At 44.1% G+C, this 23,983-nt stretch overlaps 1 protein-coding gene across 2 annotated transcripts in view; it reads right to left on the bottom strand.

The window, feature by feature from the left end:
- The window catches only part of RHEB (Ras homolog, mTORC1 binding), a 53,708-nt gene that overhangs the window by 12,232 nt on the left and 17,493 nt on the right, over nucleotides 1-23,983 (bottom strand). Inside the window, exons 2-3 of one of the 2 annotated variants that reach the window (XM_070452843.1) lie at nucleotides 8,340-8,411; nucleotides 2,087-2,154 (exon numbers count right to left, since the gene is read on the bottom strand). In XM_070452843.1, coding sequence (XP_070308944.1) covers nucleotides 2,087-2,154; nucleotides 8,340-8,411 — 140 coding nt within the window. The remainder of the gene's footprint in view (nucleotides 1-2,086; nucleotides 2,155-8,339; nucleotides 8,412-23,983) is intronic. The other variant, XM_070452915.1, reaches the window with a different exon arrangement.

Below are 23,983 nucleotides of genomic sequence, written 5' to 3'. Positions count from 1 at the left end.
GAACAAATTTACTACAAACTGCTTCTAAGGAAACTGCCCTTTAATCATTCTTCCTTGCTACCACGGTCTTAACCCCAGAGCCAGCCCACAGGAATCCAATTTAAAAACAGCTCCTGGAGCAGTAAATGTAAGTGCCACGTCATCTAGTTTCTACAGAATGAGGGTGGGACCAGGGTGCAAGAAGTACCGCCCCGCTGTGCCATCCTGAATGGTGTATGAACACCAGCAGAGCCTTTAATGGTCTCCCAAACATGAATACAGCCTTCAGGAGCTATTAGCTGCAACGAGAACAAGTTATTCAAAGCACCTAATCTGGGTATATTCTGTGCAGAAATTCTCTACATATTCTGAGCCGGTGGTAACACAATCCAAGGGAGCAAGACAGCAGGGCTCAGGACTTAGCCCACGCTCCTGTCACACTCACACCGGACGCAGTCCCTGAGAACTCTGGTCCTTTCAGGGCCATTCTTTGTATCACCCGCTCATTAAAACAATTAATGGCAAAGTGTACGTTTATGCTTTAGAGCAAAACAAAACCTCGTAGAACACACCCAGAATAAGGGCCTATCCCACGGGCTTTCTACACTGGTCTTGAAGCCACGTGATCAGTCATCTACGGTCAGTCGTCTATGAGGCAGGTCACTGGTGGAGATTTCTGTTGTTCCAGTAGGCTCCCACTCTGCAATGCGCAGGGACCCCACTGACTGAAAGCCTAGAATGGCTCCGCTGTAAGAAAACCCCATGAGGCCTGAAGACGAAAGCCCAGCAAATCTACACGGACGTTGAGAGAACGAGCTGGGTGTTACAGCTCTCTGACACACACATTTGCTGTATTTGAAGCTTCCAGAAAGGAAACTCCAGGATTCCCTGCACCGCCAAAATGACTCAATACAGTTATTCTCTCGCTTCACTGGCCGGGGGGCAGGGTGGGCGGTGGGGGGGGGGGGGGGGGGGGGGGGAGCGGTTACACTTTCCTTCTTTGTTCACTTCAAAATATAAAGCAGAGGGAATTCATTCCAAACCGAGAAGGCAGGCCACATCCCTCTAGGTCTATCCCAGTTTTCCCAGGTCCAGAAAAAAAAGCCTCCATTTAACATGGCAGACCCGTCTACCTGACTCTCACCTGTCTGATCCCCTGTTGATTCTAAGACACAAGGTGGCACCCCAGCGTCTTTACAGGTAGACACAAGGCGGCACCCCAGCGTCTATTTACAGGTCCCAGCCTTCGGTCAACAGTCGTTAAGTTCAGCTGAACAAAGCGGTTTTTAACCAAAGTGGGACTGGGTGACATGTAATGGGGAAAATGAGCTGTCAAAGGGTTCTCTGTGTTCCTTTGACGTTCGTTTCTTTTATCTTTTGCGTGCATGCTAAGTCACTTCAGTTACGCCTAACTCTTCGTGACATGGACTGCAGCCTGCCAGAATCCTCTGTCCATGGGATTCTCCAGGCCAGAATACTGGAGTGGGTTGCCATGCCCTCCTCCAGGGGATCTTCCTGCCCCAGGGATCCAACTCCCATCTCTCCCGCACTGGCAGGCGGGTTCTTTACCACTGGTGCCGGCGACCCACTCACCACCATCACTGTCACATTAACCTGTGAATATCTTTTGGGGGGAGGGGTTACTTACCTTTGGCAATTACTGTCTAGCAAAAAAACTGACACTCTTTAATCTTGTAATCATATAATAAATCCAAACAACCAGCTCGTTTCTGCCTTATACCTTTCCCATGCCTTTTCCCCTGGAGAAGATCTACTTTTGTTCTTAATGTAAAAGGAGATGTATTTCAAAGGGAGGAAAAGCACTGATGTGATCCTCTGATATGGAATCAATGTTTAGAAAATAGAAAACTATCCTGTAATAAATATGAACTTTACAACGCCACCATGAATATATTTAAAACAAATTCTGAAGTAGAAAAACAAGCTATTTGAAAAAATTCCCATAAGTCTCTTTGAAAAGACACAGCAGACAGTCTGCTGATGTCCAAACACACATGATCACATGGCTTTCTCGGCGGCGTCCTCGTGCCTACGAATGGCAGGGCCAGCACGCCGGGCACGCTGTGCGGGATTCTGACACACTTACCTGCCCAGCTGTGTCTACAAGTTGGAGGTGATACTCCTGTCCGTTGACTGTGATCAATTTTGTGAAAGCTACAGTGAAAAAGGAATTAAAATATTTGTTAGCTAGAAATAGATGAACTTTCGATCACTGAAAGCTTGAACAATGACAAGCAATTAAGCAGAGTCCTTGATAATCTCATAAAATGATCCCAGAAAACAAAAAAGAATGTCTGAGTTAATAGACTCTTCCCTTCTTCCATTATCTAACTCAGCAGTGGCGACTGAAAATAGTTCAAGGTTTGCCTGATTGGTTTTAGTCAAAGAAACTGAAAGCAGACAACACTTCGTATCTTATAAAAAGCCGTATGAATGCTCTGTGGACAGTCCTCTTGTGAAAAAGTACAACATATAAAGTCTGAGGTCTAGAATGAACCCAAAGCACACAACTTTTCATTAATTTACAGCAAGTCTGGTGTCAGAACATATACAGCTAATATTAACTGAAGCGCTAAGAACTTCCAGTGCATAAAAAATTAACAATTTTACCGAGAAATAGAACGGCACAGAATAGATGTTCTTTGTGAAGTCACCACTCTGACTTGGCTTAAGGTTGGAAGCAATTTGTCACAACTGGTTTTTCCCTATCAGGGGGGTGGGTGGGAATCAGACTCAAGTCACTTAGGGAAAGTTCATAATTCTAAGGAGAAAGACGGCAAACAAATAGAGATGAAAGAGGAGAGAACTATTAATAGTAATAGGATATGAACCCCTGGTAAATAAATGGAACAGATTTCTTCTGCACACCCCAGGCCCAGCATCTTGACTCAGCCTGAGTCTTCAATCTCCTGTCTGGCCCCCCACCTGACTGGAGCTGGCCAACAGAACCCACTCCTTGCTCCACTGAGAGAGGACCCACTTCTGCCACTCTGTTCCACAGACGAAAGAGAAAGCAAAAAGTGACTGATGAAAATCCTGAGAGAAAGCCGTGACAAGGAGGAGAGATCTTAGCTCAATGATGAATTCTCCCGGGAGAGAAAGGCTGGCCCCCAACAGATGCGACAATCAAAGAGACTCTTCCTAGCACCAAGTTTTTCTGATGCGACCAGGGCGGGGCTAGAATCAGGGAAGTGAGAATCACAGAGCAGACTACTCAAGCCAACTGCCACACTTTATCATTCCTGTGCTCTTTTTTGAAAACCATCACTTCAGTTAAATAGTCACACTAGATGAAAACTGAATCAGAATATATCAAGACAGGGAGTACCCAAGATAAACTGCTTTCATCACTTCTAAGAGAAAAATGCTACTGTACTCCTCCCCTACGCTGTAAGCTTGAATTTGGGGTGCAGAGCGGACTGACTGTGCTCCTGATGCCTGTCAGCCGGGGGCAGTCATGGTGTGCCTGTGTGAAGACCTGCCCCCTCCCCATCACAGTCAGGTGAGACCAGAAGCACATCTGAGACCCGACGGCAGCTCTGCAGGGACGCTGGTGAGCAAGAAACCCAGAAAAGATCACCGAGACAGAACATTCACTGCTCAGGAATTCTTTCCTGGGGACTGGTGATCACCGCCAGCACTGTTCCAAGTGTTCAAGATACTGCCATCTCTGACCTCGGTGAGCTGACACCCAGGAAAAGGAGGAAGAAGCAGATGGAGAGACAGACACACACAATCAGCTTCTCTATGAGAAGCATCCAGGCAGAGCTGAAACTGCAAGTGAAAACGTAAGAAAGTCAAGGAAAAGTGAGAAAGACTAAGCCACTGAGACCGCGAGGACAGGGAGGGTGGGGGTGGGGAGAGGGGCAAGGTAATGAACACGCTAGGACGTGGTGAGTAACCTGGTGTGATCACTCTGGCTATGCCATGAGTAATGAGATGGGACGAAAATGGATGAGGGACACCGGGAGACGCCATCTAGACTATCATGATCTAAGAAGGACAGGGGCCTGGCCTGGAGGGCTGAGAAACGGCGGATTCTGGACACAGGGCACAGGACAGCTAGAGGGTTTTCTCATGGACTGGAAGCAGGTGTGAGAGAATGCAGATCAGGATGACTCCTGAGCTTCTGGCCCGAGCAACTCGAGGCCCGAGTCACCAGCCATCAGCAGAGAGGCCGGGAGGAGGCGTGGGCGCGGTGCGGCTGGGTTTAGTTATGCTCCGCGTGAAAGCCCAGGAAACATCCAGGGGGCAGCGGCGGCAGCTGAAACAGCTGAGCTGAGGCGAGAGACAGGGTCATGAGAGAGCAAGGGTCTGAGCGCCGGGGGCACCTGCGAGGCCGGGTCAGAAAGACAGGAGATTCAACCAAGGAACAGAGGAAGTACTGGCCAGTGAGGGGAGAGACAGAAAAGAAACAAGATATTAATAAGTGTTTTAGCATTTCATTCCCTAGGAAGAGGATGTAAACCCTCCTACACACAGCAGTGAAATGAAACTGAAGACCTTCCATCTGCTGAGAGAACACTGCCTCTTCTTGTTACTACAGAAAAAAGGGAAGTGCAGTGAGAGGCACGCCTGTGGGTTCCACAGCCCAGGAAGACTCGACACGACCTCCTGGTGCAGAAGGGGAAGGCAGCCGGCTCCTGCGAGCCTCTACCTGGGCTCTCCTCTCTCCCTCCCTTTTCTAATCTCTAGAGAAATTCCTCCAATTTCCAACCTCAAACCCTGAAACTGCCGCAAGCAAGGTGAACCGCTGCTTACGAGCTAAAGTTAAACCTAATAAGCAAATAAGCAGCATATTAATAAAGATTTCTAAAATGAGGGACTCACAAAGTAAGATCTGTGTTACTAATGTGTGCTGAGAACTCCTAATTCATAGTCTGCTGGACAAGTTACCCATCATGCAGCGCGCGGTGATGTGGTACAACGCCTAAGAAGAATCTCCCAACTTTCGGTGAGGAGCTGTACTAACTCACCAACAGTGCTACCTCCAGATGGCAGAAACTGTGAACTGCTGCTATTTTTCCTTTAAATTATAAACTACCACTGTGAGATTTCCTCATATCAATTTAGTTTGAATTGAGGTGTGACGGCAGCCATGAAATTAAAAGATGCTTGCTCCTTGGAAGGAAAGCTATGACCAATCTAGACAGCTTATTAAAAAGCAGAGACATTGCTTTGCTGACAAAGGTCCATCTAGTCAAAGATATGGTTTTTCCAGTAGTCATGTATGGATGTGAGAGTTGGACTATAAAGAAAGCTGAGCACCGAAGAATTGATGCTTTTGAACTGTGGTGTTGGAAAAGACTCTTGAGAGCCCCTTGGATTGCAAGGAGATCCAACCAGTCAATCCTAAAAGAAATCAATCCTGAATATTTCCTGGAAGGACTGATGCTGAAACTCCAATACTTTGACCATGGGATGCAAAGAACTGACTCCTTGGAAAAGATCCTGATGCTGGGAAAGATTGAAGGCAGGAGAAGGGGATGACAGAGGCCGAGACGATTGGATGGCGTCACCGATTCAATGGACATGAGTTTGAGGAAACTCCGGGAGATGGTGAAGGACAGGGAAACCTGGTGTGCTGCAGTCCGTGGGGTCACAAAGAGTCGGACACGACCGAGCAACTGAACAACCACCACCGTTACATTTCATTGTATCAATCTAGTTTGAAGTGAGTTGTGGGAGTAACACTACAGTATATAAGAAAGCACAATGGCAGAGTAGTATTTGGTCTAGAAATTTCCTCAAACTAGAAAATATTACCATGGTTTTATTGATGCTATTTTCTTAAACCCCTGTTAAAAGATGACCGAGTCCCAGAATTTTTGCTTTTGCAGTGATACTTCAGAGATGTGTTACTACTGAATGTTTGCTAGCAACAACCTGGACTAGATTATAAAGTTAGGTGTAGCGGTTCCCAGATTTAGAGTACTGTTTTTTAAAACCATAAAACCACACATTCATTTGTGATGCTACCAACAAGTTTATGGGAACCATTTCCTTGCTCGTTCCTTGTCTTCTCTGAACAATTTTCTTCTGCTACATTGTGGGGGAAAAGGTGGAGGGTTTCTCACTGTTAGTTGGTCAGAAGCCTCATATACGGAACATGATGTCTGTGTATGCCTCATAAACTTTTTTGGCTGTGCTGGGTCCTCACTGTTGCAGGGGCTTTCTCGAGCTGTGGTGGGCAGGAGCTCCCCTCTGGTTGCAGTGCGTGGGGTTCTTCTGCTGCGGAGCGTGGGCTCTAGGGCAAGGGCTCGGCGGCCACGCTGTGGCCTGTGAAGTCTTCCCGGAGCAGGGGTCGAGCCCGTGTCCCCTGTGCTCACAGGAGAGCTCTTAGCCGCTGGGCCACCAGGGAGGCCCCACTCAGGAACTTTAAAGGGACTCATACTATGACAGTCATTTCTGCTCTTGCCAAAAGATTTAATAAATACTGAGAATTCAATCTTTATTACGGAACACTAAGTGTTAGGAAAATATTAAAAATGTGATTAAAGACGATGCTGACAGCCTTCAAGGCAGGATTATATTCTGGTTTTGAGATAGCATCAAGGTAAGAAAGTCCCACTTTCACCAGTTCCATTACTTACATACAAAGAAAATGTATTTATATACAACATGACTTTCCTTCCAACTCAATTCTAAATGGCACAATTAGAGGAAGCACTTTTAGGGCAGAGCTTGCCATGAAAACTGTCTTCTATGGATAAAATTCCCAAATGAGCCTTATCTCTTTAAGGACAAACTGCGAAATTGCTATGTATAGCAAATATTAAGGACAACGTCATGGGTTATTCTGTCCTTATTCTGACGTTGAGGCAACCAAGCTTGTGCATGTAGTATTTGGATGAATCTGCTCCCCACACTGGCACACTAGTCGATGCCAGCGAAACACATCACCACAGGATGCAGTCAGGACACCTCCTTCCAGAGACTGGCAGGGGTTACCTCAAACTCGATTCTGCCCGGAGTCAGCTCAGCAACCGACAGGCTTCCTTCCCTGCCACCAGCACGCTGGGACGCAAAGGACAGTTGAGTATTTTAAGCCAGAGGCTGGCAAACTCTGTCTGAAAGGGGCCAGACAGTAACTATTTCAGGCTCTTCGGGCCAGATGGTCTCTGAGGCAGCCACTCAACAGCTCTGCGATCATACAGCTAAGACGGCCAGAGACAGTGGAGCACACCGTCTTGGCAGGGCCATGTTCTGATAAAACTTTATGGATCCTGAAATCTGAATTTCATGCAACACTCACATGTCACTGACATTATTCTTCTTTTGACTTTTTCAAATATTAAAAAATGCAAAAATCATTCTTTGCTCAAGAGCTGTACAAACAGGTAGTGAGGCCTTTGTGACATGCAGGCCATCATCTATCAAACCCGTCGTGAGCCTTGTTTTTATTTCTCTCGAGCAGGTTGTGGGCAGAAGTCTACAAATCCAGCTGGTAAGAGTCATGAACCCAGCTGTTAAGTTGGCTTCATGTCTAACATGCCAATCAGACTCTGACAATCTCAGGTTTAAATCTGTAAGTTCCTGCGGAGAGGCTAGTTAAGTCCGGGTGTTAAGAAACTCAAGACTTGGTTCCAGTGTCTACCTAGAGTTCTAAGACAGCAAGGAATAAGACCAGCGTCCAAAACACCGGCTTCCCAGTTGCAAGTGTTCCAGATTCTCTTCCCTGTTTCCTGCAATCTAGGCTTGTGTCATGGGCCTAGAATCCTTCAGGAAGATTCTGAAACCATAGACTGACACTGGACAAAGTAAAGGCCGAGGCCGTTTCTGGTCTTGGGGGCTCTTCTCTGCACACGGCCTGAAATGCCAACGAGCTCTGGATGCAACTTGTCAGAAAACGCTGCGAGGGCTCTTTCCAATCCTGAAACAGCTCACTCTCCACAGCCTCCTCTCAAGTCTTTAGAGCTGGAAGGGGCTGTGGGGACTAGCGCGTCTACAAGAGTAAGGGTCAAAGGATCTGGAGTGTTTTCATCCTTTCAAGCTTGGAATCACTGGAAAGGGCTACCGTTGAGAAGAGGAAAGAAAAGACTGCATACTCTTCACTTACAGCAGCATCTCTAATAAGAGGTTCCAATGTGGAACTGGATCCTATGGAAATGAGTAACAACTTCGAGATAATGGGATCTGGACATCACTCATTCAGTGTGAAGTAAAATTCATTCCTTGTGAAATGGGTAAAGCTGTAGAAGTTTTTCTGGGCCCCCGGTTGGAGATCTATAGGTTTAACTGAATATGCTCTGCAATCCAAGCCTCCAGGAACACACAGTGGCTGCTGATAAGCAAAAAGCAGGCTTCTCAGCTTATAAATCCCTGAAAACAATACTTACTATTTTCTATGGTTGGATCGTAGGAGTCAACAAATTGGCCTTCAACAAACTGAATCGTCAACGAGGATTTCCCTATAAAAGAGAGCAACAGCTCAGTATGGATTGGCAGATTAAGGTGAAAAAACCAAAAAACTTCAATTTTACTATTTTACCAAAAATAGTCTAAGAGGAAATATATTCCATATATACAATAGGAATTTAAACAATGAAGCTACTATGAATTAAACACGTCTGTGATATTAACAAACAGTACTGACCAATAAGCATATCACACAGTTTGTTAAAAGTAAACAAACCTTTAAATAAGGTCTAAGCTAATTTCCTCTGGTGTCCCTGAAATCTGGTTATTAATTTTGAACATAAAATTAATATAGCATGATTAGTTTGAGTTCTTTAATTTATGGATGTTATAAGTGTTATCAAGTATAGTTTTTAAAGAGGATAATCTGAAAATGGGCTTCCCTGGTAAAGAATCTGCCTGCAATGCAAGAGACCCGGGTTCAATCCCTGGGTTGGGAAGATCTCCTGGAGAAGGGAATGGCAACCCACTCCAGTATTCTTGCCTAGAGAATCCCATGGGCAGAGTAGCCTAGTGGGTTACAGTTCATGGGATCACACAGAATTGGACATGACTGAGCGGCTAACACACACACACATCTGAAAATATGTGATAAAAGTCTATTTTAAAAACTTTTTGAAGGTAGAAATTCTCTCTAAATCATTCAACATTGAAGGCCTCGTAATGCCTGGCACACAGAAGAAAATTAAGAAATATTCTGACTTCACAAAATCACCAGTAATAATTGCGCCTGTACGTTAACAAATCAAGAACCAGCCTTAAGTTCTCACTCCTCTACTGTCAATAAATTTCTACTGGGGGACTTGAGAACAGGGTACCCTGTGAACAAAGAGGGCAAGGCCACATTACAGCTGTCCTGCTGAATCCCAGGGGATTGGTCCTAGGACTCCCCTCAGACACCAAAACTCAAAGATACACAAGTCCCTCATGTAAAATGGTACAGTATCAATGAACTTACAAAACAGAAACAGACTCACCGACATAGAAAACAAATTTATGGTTACCAAAGGGGGAAGGTGGGGGGGGAGGGGATCCATTAGGAGTTTGAGACTAGCAGATATAAACTATAAACAATAAGGTCCCACTGTACAGCACAGGGAATTATATCCAATATCCTGTAACAGACTACAATGGAAAAGAATATGATAAAAAAATATATATATATATATAAAACTGAACCACTTTGCTGTACACCTGAAACTAACATCCATCTCTAGATTACCTGTAATACCCAGTAATACAAAGTAAATCCCATGTAAATCGTTGTCAGTGTGTAACAAATTCAAGTTCTGCTCTGTGGAACTTTCTGAAATTCGCCCCCCAACCCAATATTTTCCATCTGAGGTTAACTGAACCCCTGGATGTGGAACCTGCATATGGAGGGCAGACTGATTTTATCGGCAGGAAATAGGAAGTGGTCCCTCCCTAATTTCACTGCAAACCCTTCCTTCTCTCACATTTTCAGAGCGTTATTAAGCGCCCACCTTATGGGCCCTGCTGTATCTCATGGAACTTCCATCTCAAAGGATGTGCAGGGAGGGCCAGGGAGAGAAGTTTGCAAGACGTGTTTCACACTTCTGGGGTTTGGGTGGTACCCACCTCCCTCCAGACCACAGAGAGGTGTGGCTCAAACTTTCACACCAAAGGCAGTCCCCACACACTCCAACTAATAAACAGAGGAGCTTCAAAGTCGGGGCTGTGGGAGATGACGATAAAAGCCCCAAGCTGGCAGGCCTCTCTGGATGCATGAGCAGTAAGCACAGTTCAGAGAATCTTTAGGATGGCTTAAAACTGAGATTGTTCTCTACAAAGCAGTCTACAAGAGCTTCTGAAAATTAAATGTTACTGCCCTGCTTAAAACCCTCACTGCCATCAGAATAAGCCCTGCCTCGAAACCACAGCCCATGGTCCCAGGCTCTGTCCACCAGGGATCCCTACCGCACCTGCTGCACCCACCCCCACCCCCAAGGAGTGAAGTCACTTGGTCATGTCCAACTCTTTGAGACCCCATGGACTGTAGCCTACCAGGCTCCTTTGGTCTATGGGATTTTCCAGGCAAGAGTACTGGAGTGGGTTGCCATTTCCTTCTCCAGGGGATCTTCCCAACCCAGGGATGGAACCCAGGTCTCCCGCGGTTCAGGCAGATGCTCTACTATCTGAGCCACCAGGGAAGCTAGGTTGCATCCTACCATCTTTATATCCACCCCCACCCCCAGCTCCAGTCATATCCTTCCATGTTCACCAAGTTCCTACCGCCTTCATGCCTTTGTCCCGGCCGCCCCACCCCCATCTCTGAATGTACACACTTTATTGTTATTCTGGCCTGAGTTCAAACATCCCTCTCTAAGACCGCCCAACTGGAGGTGGCACCCACTCCTTGCCAGTCACTGTCTCATAGCTGTCTTGTTTTCTTTCTTTTTTGTGCTTAAAAGCTGTCTGAAAGGATCTTCTTTCATTAATCAGTCTACCTAGACAAGCGCAGTGCCTGACATACTGCAGACACATGTGCTCAGACCTTTGAAGGGCACGCCCACACTAATACCACAAAAGATGTCAATTTATATACATGACTAGGAAACAGGTCAACAGAAACTATTGGGTTGGTCCAAAAGTAATTGCGGTTTTGCACTGCTGGAATCTGCCATTTGATACTGGAATACATTCTTAAATAAATATGGTTATGTTATACATCATTTTAACGTGTGTTTCTTGCTTTATGCTTTTTTACTAATGACTTATTATGCACTGTTTATTTCATATTTATTTTAGACTAGGGAAATGATGTTAGACAAAAACCAAATTCAAGCGGTTTCTCATTCAAAATGGGTCTTAAAGCAGTGGCGACAACTTGCACCATCAACAACGCATCTGGCCTAGGAACTGCTAACAAACGTACAGTGCAGTGGTGGGTCAAGAAGTTTCGCAAAGGAGACAAGAGCCTGGAAGATGAGGAGCACAGTTGCCAGCAATCGGAAGGTGACAAGGACCAATGAAGAGCAATCACTGAAACTGATCCTCTTCCAAACTACATGAGAGTTTCTGATGAACTCAACGTTGACCATTCTATGGTCATTTGGCATTCGAAACAAACTGAAAAGGTGAAAAAGCTCAGTAAGCAGGTGCCACATGAGCAGACCAAAATTCAAAAAATTGTCATTTTAAAGTGTTGTCTTAAGTCTATGCAACAACAACGAGCCATTTCTCTATCGGGTTGTGATGTGTGATGAAAAGTGGATTTTATACAACAGCCAGCAGTGACCAGCTCAGTGGTTGGACTGAGAAGCTCCAAAGCACGTCCCAAAGCCAAACCTGCACCAGAAAAGGTCATGGTCACTGGTGGTCCACTGCCCGTCTGGTCCACTACAGCTTTCTGAATCCCGGAGAAACTGTCACATCTGAGAAGCATGCTCGGCAAATTGGTGAGATGCACTGACAGCTCCAAGGCCTGCAGCCGGCCCCAGTCACCAGGACGGGCCCGGTTCTTCTCCACGCCACCCGACCACACAACCAACACTTCAGAAGTGGAACAAACCAGGCTACGAAGTTTTGCCTCATCTGCCACGCTCACCTGACCTCTCGCCAACCGACTACCACTTCTTCAAGCATCTGGACAACTTTTTGTAGGGAAAACGCTTCCACAACCAGCAGGAGCCAGAAAATGCTTTCCATGAGTTCATCAAATCCTGAAGAACAGGTTTTCACGCCACAGGAATAAACAAACTTAGCTCTCATTGGCAAAAATGTGTTGACAGTAATGGTTCCCATTTTGATTAATAAGATGTGTTCGAGCCTAGTTATAATGATTTAAAATTCATGATCTGAAATCGCAATTATGTTTGCACCACCGAGTAAGAAAGATGCGTCTAGCCTCTGCTGGTGTCCGAGTGCCGGCGGCCTGTGGCACAGAGCTGCGGTGGTCGTCCAGCAACGCCACACACTTCAGACGCGCTGCGGTCAAAAGAAAGCGTGCTCTACTGGGATCGCACTATGTGTCTACTGCCCTGCGTTTCTGTATGTTCGTTTTTTCCTTTGGCTTTGTTTTTCCTCAAGGGACATACACACAACCCAGCCTTAGCTCAGTTGTGATTTCGCATTTTAAGAGGAAAGCATATGTCCATGGAGGAAATGTTTTGACTTTGAGAAAATTTTGATGAGGGAGATGGTAACACCTAGCCTAGGTTAGGTGAGATACTAGCCCCTTAAAGGAACATTTAGCTCAAAATATAACAAAACTCTTTTATGCAATGAAAGCAGCAAGAAGGAAGAAAACCAAACACCTCTTTTATAAGTTAGCGAGGCTGAAAAATTTTGAAGGATTTTTAAAAAAAGAATCAAAAATAATTTTTATAACTCTTAAAAAGTAGAATTAGATTAAAATCAGTGAAAGAAAGAAGGTATGCTATGCTATACATGTTAAGCTTCCCCAAAGAGGGAAACCAGTAGGAAACACTGGATTAGATAGTCATAAACCATAATGTGCTGGCACCAGATAAGTCTCACCAGCCTTACTTGCAGGGGTGGGGTGGGGTGGGGAACAGCCTCAGAGATTTCCGAGTCGATTTCTGAAGTGACGACCACAGTGAAAGGAGTCACACACAGGAAGGGCTTCCCCGGGGGCTCACACAGTGAAGAATTTGCCTGCGACGTAGGAGACCGGGTTTCAGTCCCTGGGTTGGGAAGATCCCCTGGAGAAGGAAATAGCAACCCACTCCAGTATTCTTGCCTGGAAAATCCCATGGACAGAGGAGACTGATGGCCTACGGTCCATGGGGTCACAAAGAGCTGGACACGACTGAGCGACTAAGCACTTCTTCACTTGTTTTACTCACAATAGACAAGACAGCATGAGTAAAGTGCAAAAACACAGGTATAGATGACCAGTGGACCACACTGAAAAAATATAATTATTGGCACATATCCAGTGAAAATCCCCTATTTATATCTTTATAAAGGGCATAAGTTACTAGGCTAAGTGAACATTTAACTGGAAAACACAATTAATTATTCTGACAAAAGCAGACAACGTAGTTCAACTCAGATCACAGGGAGGCTGATGGCAAACTCTGCTTTTCTGGAGTAAGTGGGACACGAGAGTTGACACCCCAGCTCCCCAGGGAGCAAGCCGGACTCCACTCAGAATGGTCACTGGAAAAGGGGATTATTCATGAGCAGAAGTGGGACTGAGGAAAAGCTAGGTCTCCCTTGGGTCTTTCATCCTTGGACTCTCCCCTAAGGGGAGATCATTAAATACTTATATTAAGAAGGAAGAGGAATGTCCTATTTGCAGACCTGACACAGGGGTCTACTGTTTCCATTCAAAAGTAGAACTATAAGATAACTACGGCTAAAGCCTTTGCAAGTCAGCACTAAACGACAACTATTCTCTGTAAGTAAAACCCACTACTCCATGCTATCAGTCCTGGTTCTAGTCACTCCCAGCTTTGAGAGGTGCCCTCACCAACCTCATCCTCCAAACCAGCCATTCAGATCCTCGATCAAGTTCACAAGCAGTCTGCTTGAAGCAGCCTCAAGAGACTTGGCTAATCTACAGCAAACTATGTTCTTTACTTGATCACCTTTCAAAGTCTCCCCCCATAATAAGTTCAAAAATTTACTTTGGCTTTTGTCCTTATCCAATTCAGATTCTGAAACACTAGTTATTTCCTGAAGATGGTTCAACAATGGTCAGGCTCTCAGAACGTGCATTAAGTTTTAAATCTGAAGAGAATCTCAACTCCAGATCAACTCTTCGGAGAAATGTTGTATGAAAACAATACAGGCATGATCTGAGAGAAAAGAAAAAGCAGCACGTGCCCAGATGAGGGTTTATCAATACAGAGACAGAAATCACTCATTTTATAACAATACTATCTTTAAAATGTCTGAAAATAACATATTTCAATACTATCCACAACTATCTTCCAAATAGTTTCTCTCCAAACTAAGAACGACCTGTTTTAAAAATCATAAAAATTATTTTTAAAAAGTGTCTTCTGAACTTTTTAACCAGATCAAAAATAGCACTGCCATATTTATATGTATTTTGCAACAGTGATTCAGCATACTAAGTTTCTTCACCCAGTATTTTCACAACAGAAGATAAACCCTTCAAGGTTGTTAATTGAATCTCACACTTCATGACTGTTACAAAATGGGCACTATTTATACAAATGTTTAGTAGTTCAGATTAATTTTGAATGACTTTCTATGTTTATTCTCCAAAAAGAAAAACACAGGTATCATTTCTATCCCCTCCCTGACCCTAAACCAGCATCCTCTGGAATAGCAGTCACGAGATCACGGGGATAAAACGGGGAGGAGTAGGTTTCAATCTGCTAGGCTATCAAGTCCTTGGAAGAACGGTCCATGAGGACCAAAGTCATGGATCTGGGACACAACCCATGCCAAGAACTGCTTTCACTTTCCCCCCGAGTCCTTAAACTCACCGTACAGGACTTTGATGACCATGCATACAAGCTGTCCAAGCTCACTGGTCCTGCCACCAATAACCATCTCCACGCCAAGAAACACCCAGATAACTCCACCTCCAACATCTGCACCTCCCAAGCGCCCTCACCTTCTGACTCTCATCACGTAATCCAGCCCATCTCTGAAAGCAATGTTGTCCAACTAGGGGTCATAACCCCACTAGATCATGAAATCAATATACTCAACAGAGCTGTGACCAGCACTGTTTTTAAAGAAACAGGCACACCAGCGTGGACTGCAAATAATAAAGTTGCCATGAAACTAACAGTTAAAAAACACTTATGACTGGGGTAAAATGTGTTTCTTACTACAGGTTGAAGCCAAAAAAAGTTAGACACACATGACTCTCTGATTCTCTTGAATCTCCAATCTCTACCACGGCTCGCCTCCTTCCCTACGCTTTAAGCCCCAAGATAAATCACTATGCACTACGATGCAAGGCTCTTTTATCAGAAGCCACTTATTTCCTTTCTCTGGGCTCGCTGATAAATCCTCTGATCTCAATCTAATCTTTGGCCTTTTCCTGAGCCTGTCGAGCTCAGCTGCAGCTGTGTAGGCTGGCAACACTCTCCAGCTGCGCCCCCCTCCCCCGGTCCCCTCTTTAGGAATCCTTTCTGGGGTGTCCCTTCCCTAGCAAAGCAGTCAAGTGTGATTCTGGCAGTGTCACAGGGTAACTTATTACAAATGCAAATTCTTGAGCCCATCCAAACCTCCTGGATAGGAGTATATATATATATTTTTATATATTTATTTTTAGCTGCATCAGGTTGCTGCAAGTGGCATCTTGGTTGCAGCCTCAGGGGCTTAGTTGCCCCGTGCCATGTGGGGTCTTAGCTCCCCGACTAGAGATCAAATCCGAATCCCCTGCATTGAAAGGTGGATTCTTCACCACTGGACCACCAGGAAGTAAGTCCTCCTGCCCCAGATGAGAATATTAACAACCCCCCCCCCCTCTCATTTGTTGCACCCTGAAGTTTAATACCCGCCGCCCCCCAGGCAACAAGTTCATATCTGACCATTCCAAATCAACTACCTCCTCCAGCCTGAAGGGTCTTCCCAACTCCTCCAGTTCCTCCCAGCAGCTGAGATCAGAAGCATTTAAAGCACACACATGCTCGGCTGGGAACTAGGATACACCCATGACTACCAGTCAGGGCTGAGCCTTAAAGGTAACAGCCGTGACCCCATGGTCTTCCATTCACCCTCGTCTCGGCTCCGCGCACATCTGACAGTGAGCAGGGAGCACTGGGCTGTGCAAGGCAGCCCCTCTGCCCGGCCCTCTTCACACTGTCACCTCGAGGCTAAGGTGTGCGGTTAGCACACCCTCCTTTCCACAAAGCAATTCCAGCTCCTGGCTCTAGATCCCATCCTCTCCTGGTCTTCTCCACACTGGCCTCCTCAAACACTTCTAAACTCACTCTTTGTTTCTCCACTGGTTTGCTCCAATCCATCTGGTTTTTCACATGCCTCTGAAATACTTATTAAGTCTGTTTAAAAATCCCAGGCAGTATATTCTAAGTTATGTTCCCCTTCTGTTCTCAGGGTTGGAGAGACTTGGCTGGGCGCTGCAGCTGTCGGGTGCTGTCTGCTGAACCAGAGATGAGTGCGCGAGACACAAAAGGATCTGTGACTTAAAGCTCTACCCACTAACCCAAGGGAAACACCACCGTGGGGACGCGTGTGACTTGTATGTCCTGTCATCATCTGACCACAATACCCGACAAAATCTGTGTAGCCTCTGGTGTCAGGAGCTTTTAGTTAAAAGTCAGGGAAACAGAGGCTAAAGCTGTGGAAGCAATGAAGGAAGAGAAGCAGTGGTTTCATTTTAAAAAGAAATCAAGGAACTCGGAAGCCTGCAACTCAGAACAATTCCAAGCGCCCCCTGGCCTGGGCCAGGCTGGGACTGCTGCATGTCTGTCTCTGCAGGACCAGAGGCTGCACGGCCACCCAGCTGCAGGCGCTCTGTTCCCCCGCCCACTCCCAGAGCTAGACGGTGCCACTGCCACAGTGTTCATGCTGTGGTGCGGGAGAAGACCCCTGAGGACCCCTCAACTGAACGCAGAGCAAACCAGTCCATCCTAAAGGAAATCAACGCTGAATATTCACTGGAAGGACTGACGCTGAAAGTGAAGCTCCAGCACTTTGGCCACCTGATGTGAAGAGCCGACTCAATGGAAAAAGACTCTGACGCTGGGAAAGATTGAAGGCAGGAGGAGAAGGGGGCAACAGAGGATGAGATGGTTGGATGGCATCACTGATGCAATGGACATGTGTTTGAGCAAGCTCCGGGAGGTAGTGGAGGACAGAGGAGCCTGGCGTGCTGCAGCCCATGGGGGTCAGACACAACTGAGCGACCAACTACAACAATCGGCACTGAAACCTTGATTTCCAGTCTCATCAGTTAGAGACAGAAGTGCTGGACTAGCCACTTTGTAAAATAAGGAGGTGTGCCCCTCAACGTGTCCAAACACCTTTTTTCCTCCCAGGTCTGCGTCCAAACAGTTGTATTTTCTACGATGTCAAGCTTGATGACATTTCGTTCTATTCTGAAGCCCGAGTTTTCAAAGCCCTGACTATGGGTTAATTCACTAATTTACTCAAATTATCTATTAAGCAGCTCTTGGCGGGCTGTAAGAGTCGGACACGACTGAGCAGAGGGCACACACATTCCAGGCACATTTGTGGGCACTGGGATCTATCACCAAACAGACAGAAACCTTTCTGGGGTATGTAAGTTCTAACAGTGAGAAGTACATTAAAAAAAAAAAAAAAGATAAGCACAACAAATGCAGTAAATTTAGAGAAAATATGCATCTGCCTTTGTAAACAAAAGGATAAAATCAACAATTACCATGATTTTTTAAACTAATGAATGAATGGATCTAAGCAACAATAAGGAGCAGCTATTAATGCCACAAAAAGAAAAATAACCAGGTATTATGGGTCTCCTGATGCAAACAGAGACCTTTAACTTGGAAGCAATTTTAAGAAGGTTGGGGAAGGAAAAAGGAAAACAAACCACCTAAATTAACCCAACTGTTAGATTTAATTGCCAATTTACAGGAAATAACAGGACAAATGAATGCCTTGAATCCTATGGGATGCAACAGCAAAACCCAGGATCTAGGTAACATGTCAGGACTCCTACGAATCAGAATTTCCTGGGGTGGGCCCATGTGTCAGTATTTTTCTAACTCCTCCGGGAATTCCAGCTTGTTTGAAGTATGAAAATCAGCAGGGTTTCCCTAATGTTGAAGAACAAGGAGTTCTTCCAGGGACCATGTTAAAGTGTAGATTGTTAATCTATTCGATCTAGGGTGGGGTGTGGGATTTTCCATTTCTACCAAGCTCCCTGGTGATACTGATCTCCAAACCAAGCTCTAAAGTTTAGAACTCTGGTTCTCAATCTTAGCTGCACTCCAGAATTACCTAAGGAATTCCAAAACTATTGGCGGGGCCTCACCCCCAAGCAATTCTGATCAAGTTAGTAAAGGCGCAGTTGGGGGTGGGGATTTTAAAAAGCTCTCTGAGTGATTCTAATGGGCCACAACTTTGAGAACCACTGGATCAAGGTCAAAGATGGCAGAAAGAGAGAGGGAAGAAACTGTTCTTGAGTTGACTGACCGCTCAATCAACAGCCAGTCTTCCATTTATATGGAAGAATACCCTTTCCTTGGACTTCCCAGGTGGCGCTAGTGATGAAGAACCCAGTTGCCAATGCAGGGGACTTAAGAGATGAAGGATCGATCCCTGGGTCAGGAAGAAACCCTGGAGGAGGGGATAGCAACCCACTCCAGTATTCTTCCCTGGAGAATCCCACGGACAGAGGAGCCTAACGGACTACCAGGCTACAGTCCATGGGGTCGCAAAGAGTCAGATACAACTGAAGCCACCTAGCACGCACAGGCACCCTTTTCTTATTCTTTAAGCCAGTGCAAGATAAATTACTTTGCAGTCAAATCATCCTAACTGATTGCCAATATTACTGCAGTTAGAAGTGAAAACTTAAGTATCTTCTTTTGAAGATCACTCAGATCACTACTCTTCTATTTGATAAACTTCAATTTTAGAGTGATAGGAGTCTTCTTCCGCTTTAAGAAACATTACTTATCACTTGACTCTACACCCACTCGTAACTGACAGAACCTGAAAGCAAAATTTCTCAAGGAACTTAGATCTTTGTAAAAGAAGCAAACATCAGTGATGCCTTCTAGTAACTGTCTTGAATGACCCTCAGAAGATCCGAGCCAGAAACTTAAAAGAAAGCTGCCCACCAAGCATGGGTGGTGGAGTCCATAGTCTTCATGTCTGGGGTGGGGGTGGCAAAGGGGCAGGACAGGACACAGTCACAGATTCCCTACCAGGAACCAGAAACAGACTTTATTTGCTTGGGCTCCAAAATCACTGCAGATGGTGACTGCAGCCATGAAATTAAAAGACTTGCTCCTTGGAAGAAAAGCTATGACCAACCTAGACAGCATACTAAAAGCAGAGACATTACTTTGCCGACAAAAGTCTGTCTAGTCAAAGCTATGGTTTTCCCAGTAGTCACGTATGGATATGAGAGCTGGACTATAAAGAAAGCTGAGTATTGAAGAATCGATGTTCTTGAACTGTGGTGTTGAAGATGACTCTTGAGAGTCCCCTGGACTGCAAGGAGATCAAACCAGTCAATCCTAAAGGAAATTAGTCCTGAATATTCACTGGAAGGACTGATACTGAGGCTGAAACGCCAATGCTTTGGCCACCTGATGTGAAGAACTGATTCATTGGAAAAGACCCTGATCCTGGGAAAGACTGAAGGCAGAAGGGGATGACTGAGGGAGGATAAGGCGGTTGGATAGCATCACCGACTCAATGGACACGGGTTTGAGCAAGCTCTGGGAGTTGGTGAAGGACAGGGAAGCCTGGAGTGCTGCAGTCCATGGGGTTGCAAAGAGTTGGACACGACTGAGCGACTAAACTGAACTGAACCAGGAATCAAACAAGCGCCTCACGAGAGGGTTGTGGACAGGGGCCAGATGAAGGCTAAAGAAAAACCCCAAAGAAAGGAGTGGTAAAGATGGATGGCAGAGGAAGTAAGAGGAGAACAACTCTTAAACCAACCTGCAATCCCAAATTCCTAATCACACAAAAACCCTCACTGCTAAGAAAAAACATCCATCAGAGCAACTGGAATAGCTGAGATTAATCTTACAAAGACTAACAAAAATATGCCAAGAGTTTCCAGAGATTATCCAAGGCATCACTTCTACTTTTAAAAACTTGTGAAAAAGGGGCTTCCCTCGTGGCTCAGGGGTAAAGAATCCTCCTGCCAATGCAGAAGACACAGGTTTGACCCCTGATCCAGGAAGACCCTACAGGCGTGAGGAACTGAGCCCATGTGCTGCAACTACTGGGCCCGCGTGCCTAGAGCCCGCGCTCTGCAATGAGAGAAGCCACCGTGTGGGGAGCCTTGCTGCAGCTAGAGAGAAGCCCATGCGGCAATGCAGACCCAGCACGGCCAAAATAAACAAAGACTTATGAAAAAACTTCTTTTTCACAAACACTTTGTTTAAAAAAACCCTAGGTAACATCTTTTGAAATACATTTCTAGTTCACATAAAATACATTTCAAGGAAATAATGGAATAACTGTGGTTATATCTACAAGGCAAAAAGCATTCACCACTGAAAAATCATCTCTTCCACTTCCAGGACTCCTCTTATTCTGAGAAACATCATCTCTTAACCGCAGTCTCGGGGGCAGGGGTTGATGAGTGCGCTAGTAACTGTAAATCCTGGCAACAAGGAAACAATGAGTAGAAACAGCACTGTGGGTTAAGGCTCAGGATTTGAATTCGGATTATGGTGTGAGCCCCAGTATGCTGCTTGGCCCTAAACTCTCACGTGTATGATGATTACTTGAAATCACAACTACAAAGCATAGATGATTATAGTAATCACCTATAAATGATTACTAAACTCTAGTATAGCATTCCAAAGTCAATAAAGCTTTTCCCAAATTATGATCACCATAGTAAGATTCTGTAACAATCTAAAAAAGACGTCAGTGTGATATGCCTGATTGCCACCTATAAGGATCCTGTAACCTTGATAGAGAGAAAAGCACCCATGTGAAAAGTACACCCACCCACCCTCCATAGGACTGGAGAGTGTTGTTGCTGTTATTATTATTTTTTTTAAAAAGGAACCACCGAAGATTTTCCACTTAATCCTCTTAAAAAAAAAAAAAAAACTGGAGAATTTCCAGTCATAAGAGGGATGTGAGAAGGTGAAAGACCAGGAAGATCAGGATGAAATTCTGAAAAATGCACTAGAAATGAAAAATGCAGATTTTAACCTGCTTCAAAGTAAGTACGTATTACAAACCAAAAAAGGGGGTAAAAAAAGAGAAAATTAATCTGTAAGGTAAACAAAAACTTCAGTGTGGTATTGGCTGGCATAAAGACAACATACAGATGAATGTAACAAAATACAGGCCCTGGAAATAAACCCAGATGTATAAATGTTCAGCTAATTTTGGATAAAGATGCAAGGCAATTCAAGGGAGAAGAACCTTTTCTAGAGAAGTGTGCTGCCACAACCGGATGTCAATGTTATAACAGAAAAGAACCCGCTGCATCTCACATCAAATTCGAGGATGAAAAAACGGATCACAGACCAAACTGTAAAACCTAAACTATGAAACTTCCAGAAGACAGCACAGGAGAAAAATCCTTGTGACTTTGAGTCGAGATTTCAAAAGTGCAATCCATAAACAAAAAAAGGATATAGTGGACTTTGTCAAAATGAAAAATGGTCAGCGATAAATCTTGTTAAGGGAGTGGGAAAAGAAGCCACAGACCTGGAGAAAACAGGTGCAAAACATACTATTTGACAAAGGGCATGAATCAGGGTATGTAAAAAACTCTCAAAATTTACCAGTAAGAAAACAACCCAATTAAGTGGGTGAACAACAGATCCGAACACTTTAACAAAGAAAATGTTCAAATGGCAAGTAAGCTCATGAAATGATGCTTATCATTATTCATTAGGAAAATGCAAATATAATCACAGTGATTAAAATGTCTAATTAAAAATGCCTACCATAAAAAATACTGACAACGCCAGTACTGGAGAGGAGCAACTGATCTGTTTGGAAGGGATGCAAAATGGTAGTGTCACTTTGGAAAAGGTTTTTAAAAAATAAATAAAATAAATAAATAAAACATACATCTATCAGATGACCCAACAGTCCCATTCTTAAGGCATTTATACAAGATAAATGAAAACTAAGGTCACGCAAAAACTTGCAAGCATTACCCATTAACAGCTTTGCTCATAACTGCCCCAAAGTGGAAACAAACCAAAAGTCCTTCAACAGGTGATTGGATAAACAATTATATGAAATTCACACAAAGGAACACAACTCGGCCAGAGAGAAGGATTAGACTGACAGACCCAACAACATGAATAAACTTCAAATGGATTCCATTTATATTACATTCTGGAAAAGACAAAACTACAGGGACAGCAAACAAGGGGGGCAAGGGCTGACTATGAGGGGCACATGGGCCTTCTGGGGACTGAGAGAAAACTGCTCCATGTCGTGTGGTTACATAGCTGTGTTTGCTAAAACAGCCACACACCAAAACGGATAAATTTTACGGCATCTAACTGTACTTCAAGTTTAAAAAAGAATTCTAACCCTCACCTTATGCATAAAAATTAGCTAGAAATGAATCACAGACCTACACTTATGAGCTAAAACTATTAAACTTCTAGAAGTAAACATAAGAAAATGAGAAAATATGATCTTCAGGTAGGCCAAGACTCCGTATGTGATTAGAAAAAATGACTAAACTATAAACAAAGAAACTGATCAATTGGGCTTTACCAAAATTACAAATTTCTGTTCTACGAAACACAAGAAAATGAAAAGGAAGCCATGGACTAGGATAAAATATTATATATATATGAAAAACAACTTTGTTCAGAATATATAACTCAATAAAAAGAACCCAATAACAAAGGCAAAACACTTGAACAGACGTTTCACAAAAGAAGATATACAAATGACCACAAGAATATGAGAAGATGTCCAAAGTCAGTAGTCATCAGGAAATTCAAATTTCCATGGCGTAACAGCAAAGTTAAAAGATGGCCAAAGTTAAAAGAACTGACGATAGCAAGTAGCAATGAGGATGGGTCTCATCTGTTGCTGGTGGGCGTGTAAAACGGCAGCTGAAACTGGTAGTTGCTCAGAAAACTATAAACTCAATACATATGTGACCCTAACCTCATTCCAAGATAATCGCCAAAGAGAAATGACTGCATGTTGACAAAGACACAATAAATGCTCATCAAAGCTTTATTCTTAGCAGTGAAAGACTGGAAACAACAAGTGATTGGAGAAACAGATCAAGGTGTGTCCATACAACCGACTACTACTTGGCAATAAGAAGAAACTTACACATGTAACCACATGAATAGCTCTCAAAAACATTACACTCATTGAAAGAAGTTAGACAAAGAGTATTCATTGCATGATTCTATTTATGTGAATTTCAGAACAAGAAAAACTAATTGATAGTAATGGAAAGCAGATCACTGTTTGCCTGGGAGTGGCGTGAGGTATGAGGGAACTAAGGGGGATGATGAAAATGTTTCTTATTCTGACTGCAGCAGTGGTTTTAAACAGGTGAATAAATCTACCAAAACTCACACCTAACTTTACACTTAAAATGGATACTTTATTATACACAAATTAAACCTCAACAAAATTTGGCTTCTTTTTTATTGATGTATAATATTACAGAAGTTAGAGATGTATAATACAGTGATTCACTATTTTAAAGGTAATGCTCCATTTACAGTTACTATAAAATATTGCCTATATTCCCCTTTTTATACCTACTAGTTTGTACTTCTTAATCTCCCAGCTCTATTTTGCCCCTCCCACTTCCCTCTCCCCACTGGTAACCACTAGTTTGTTCTCTTTATCTATGAGTTGGCTTCTTTTTTGTTATATTTACTACTTTGTTGTACTTTTTAAGATTCCACAAATAAGAGATACATCATAGAGTATTTGTCTT

This window comes from Odocoileus virginianus, chromosome 1 (assembly GCF_023699985.2).
Source record: "Odocoileus virginianus isolate 20LAN1187 ecotype Illinois chromosome 1, Ovbor_1.2, whole genome shotgun sequence".
Taxonomy (NCBI): Eukaryota; Metazoa; Chordata; class Mammalia; order Artiodactyla; family Cervidae; genus Odocoileus; species Odocoileus virginianus.
The sequence above is the reverse complement of the archived record's forward strand: the minus strand, read 5'-3'. Positions and strand labels throughout refer to the sequence as shown.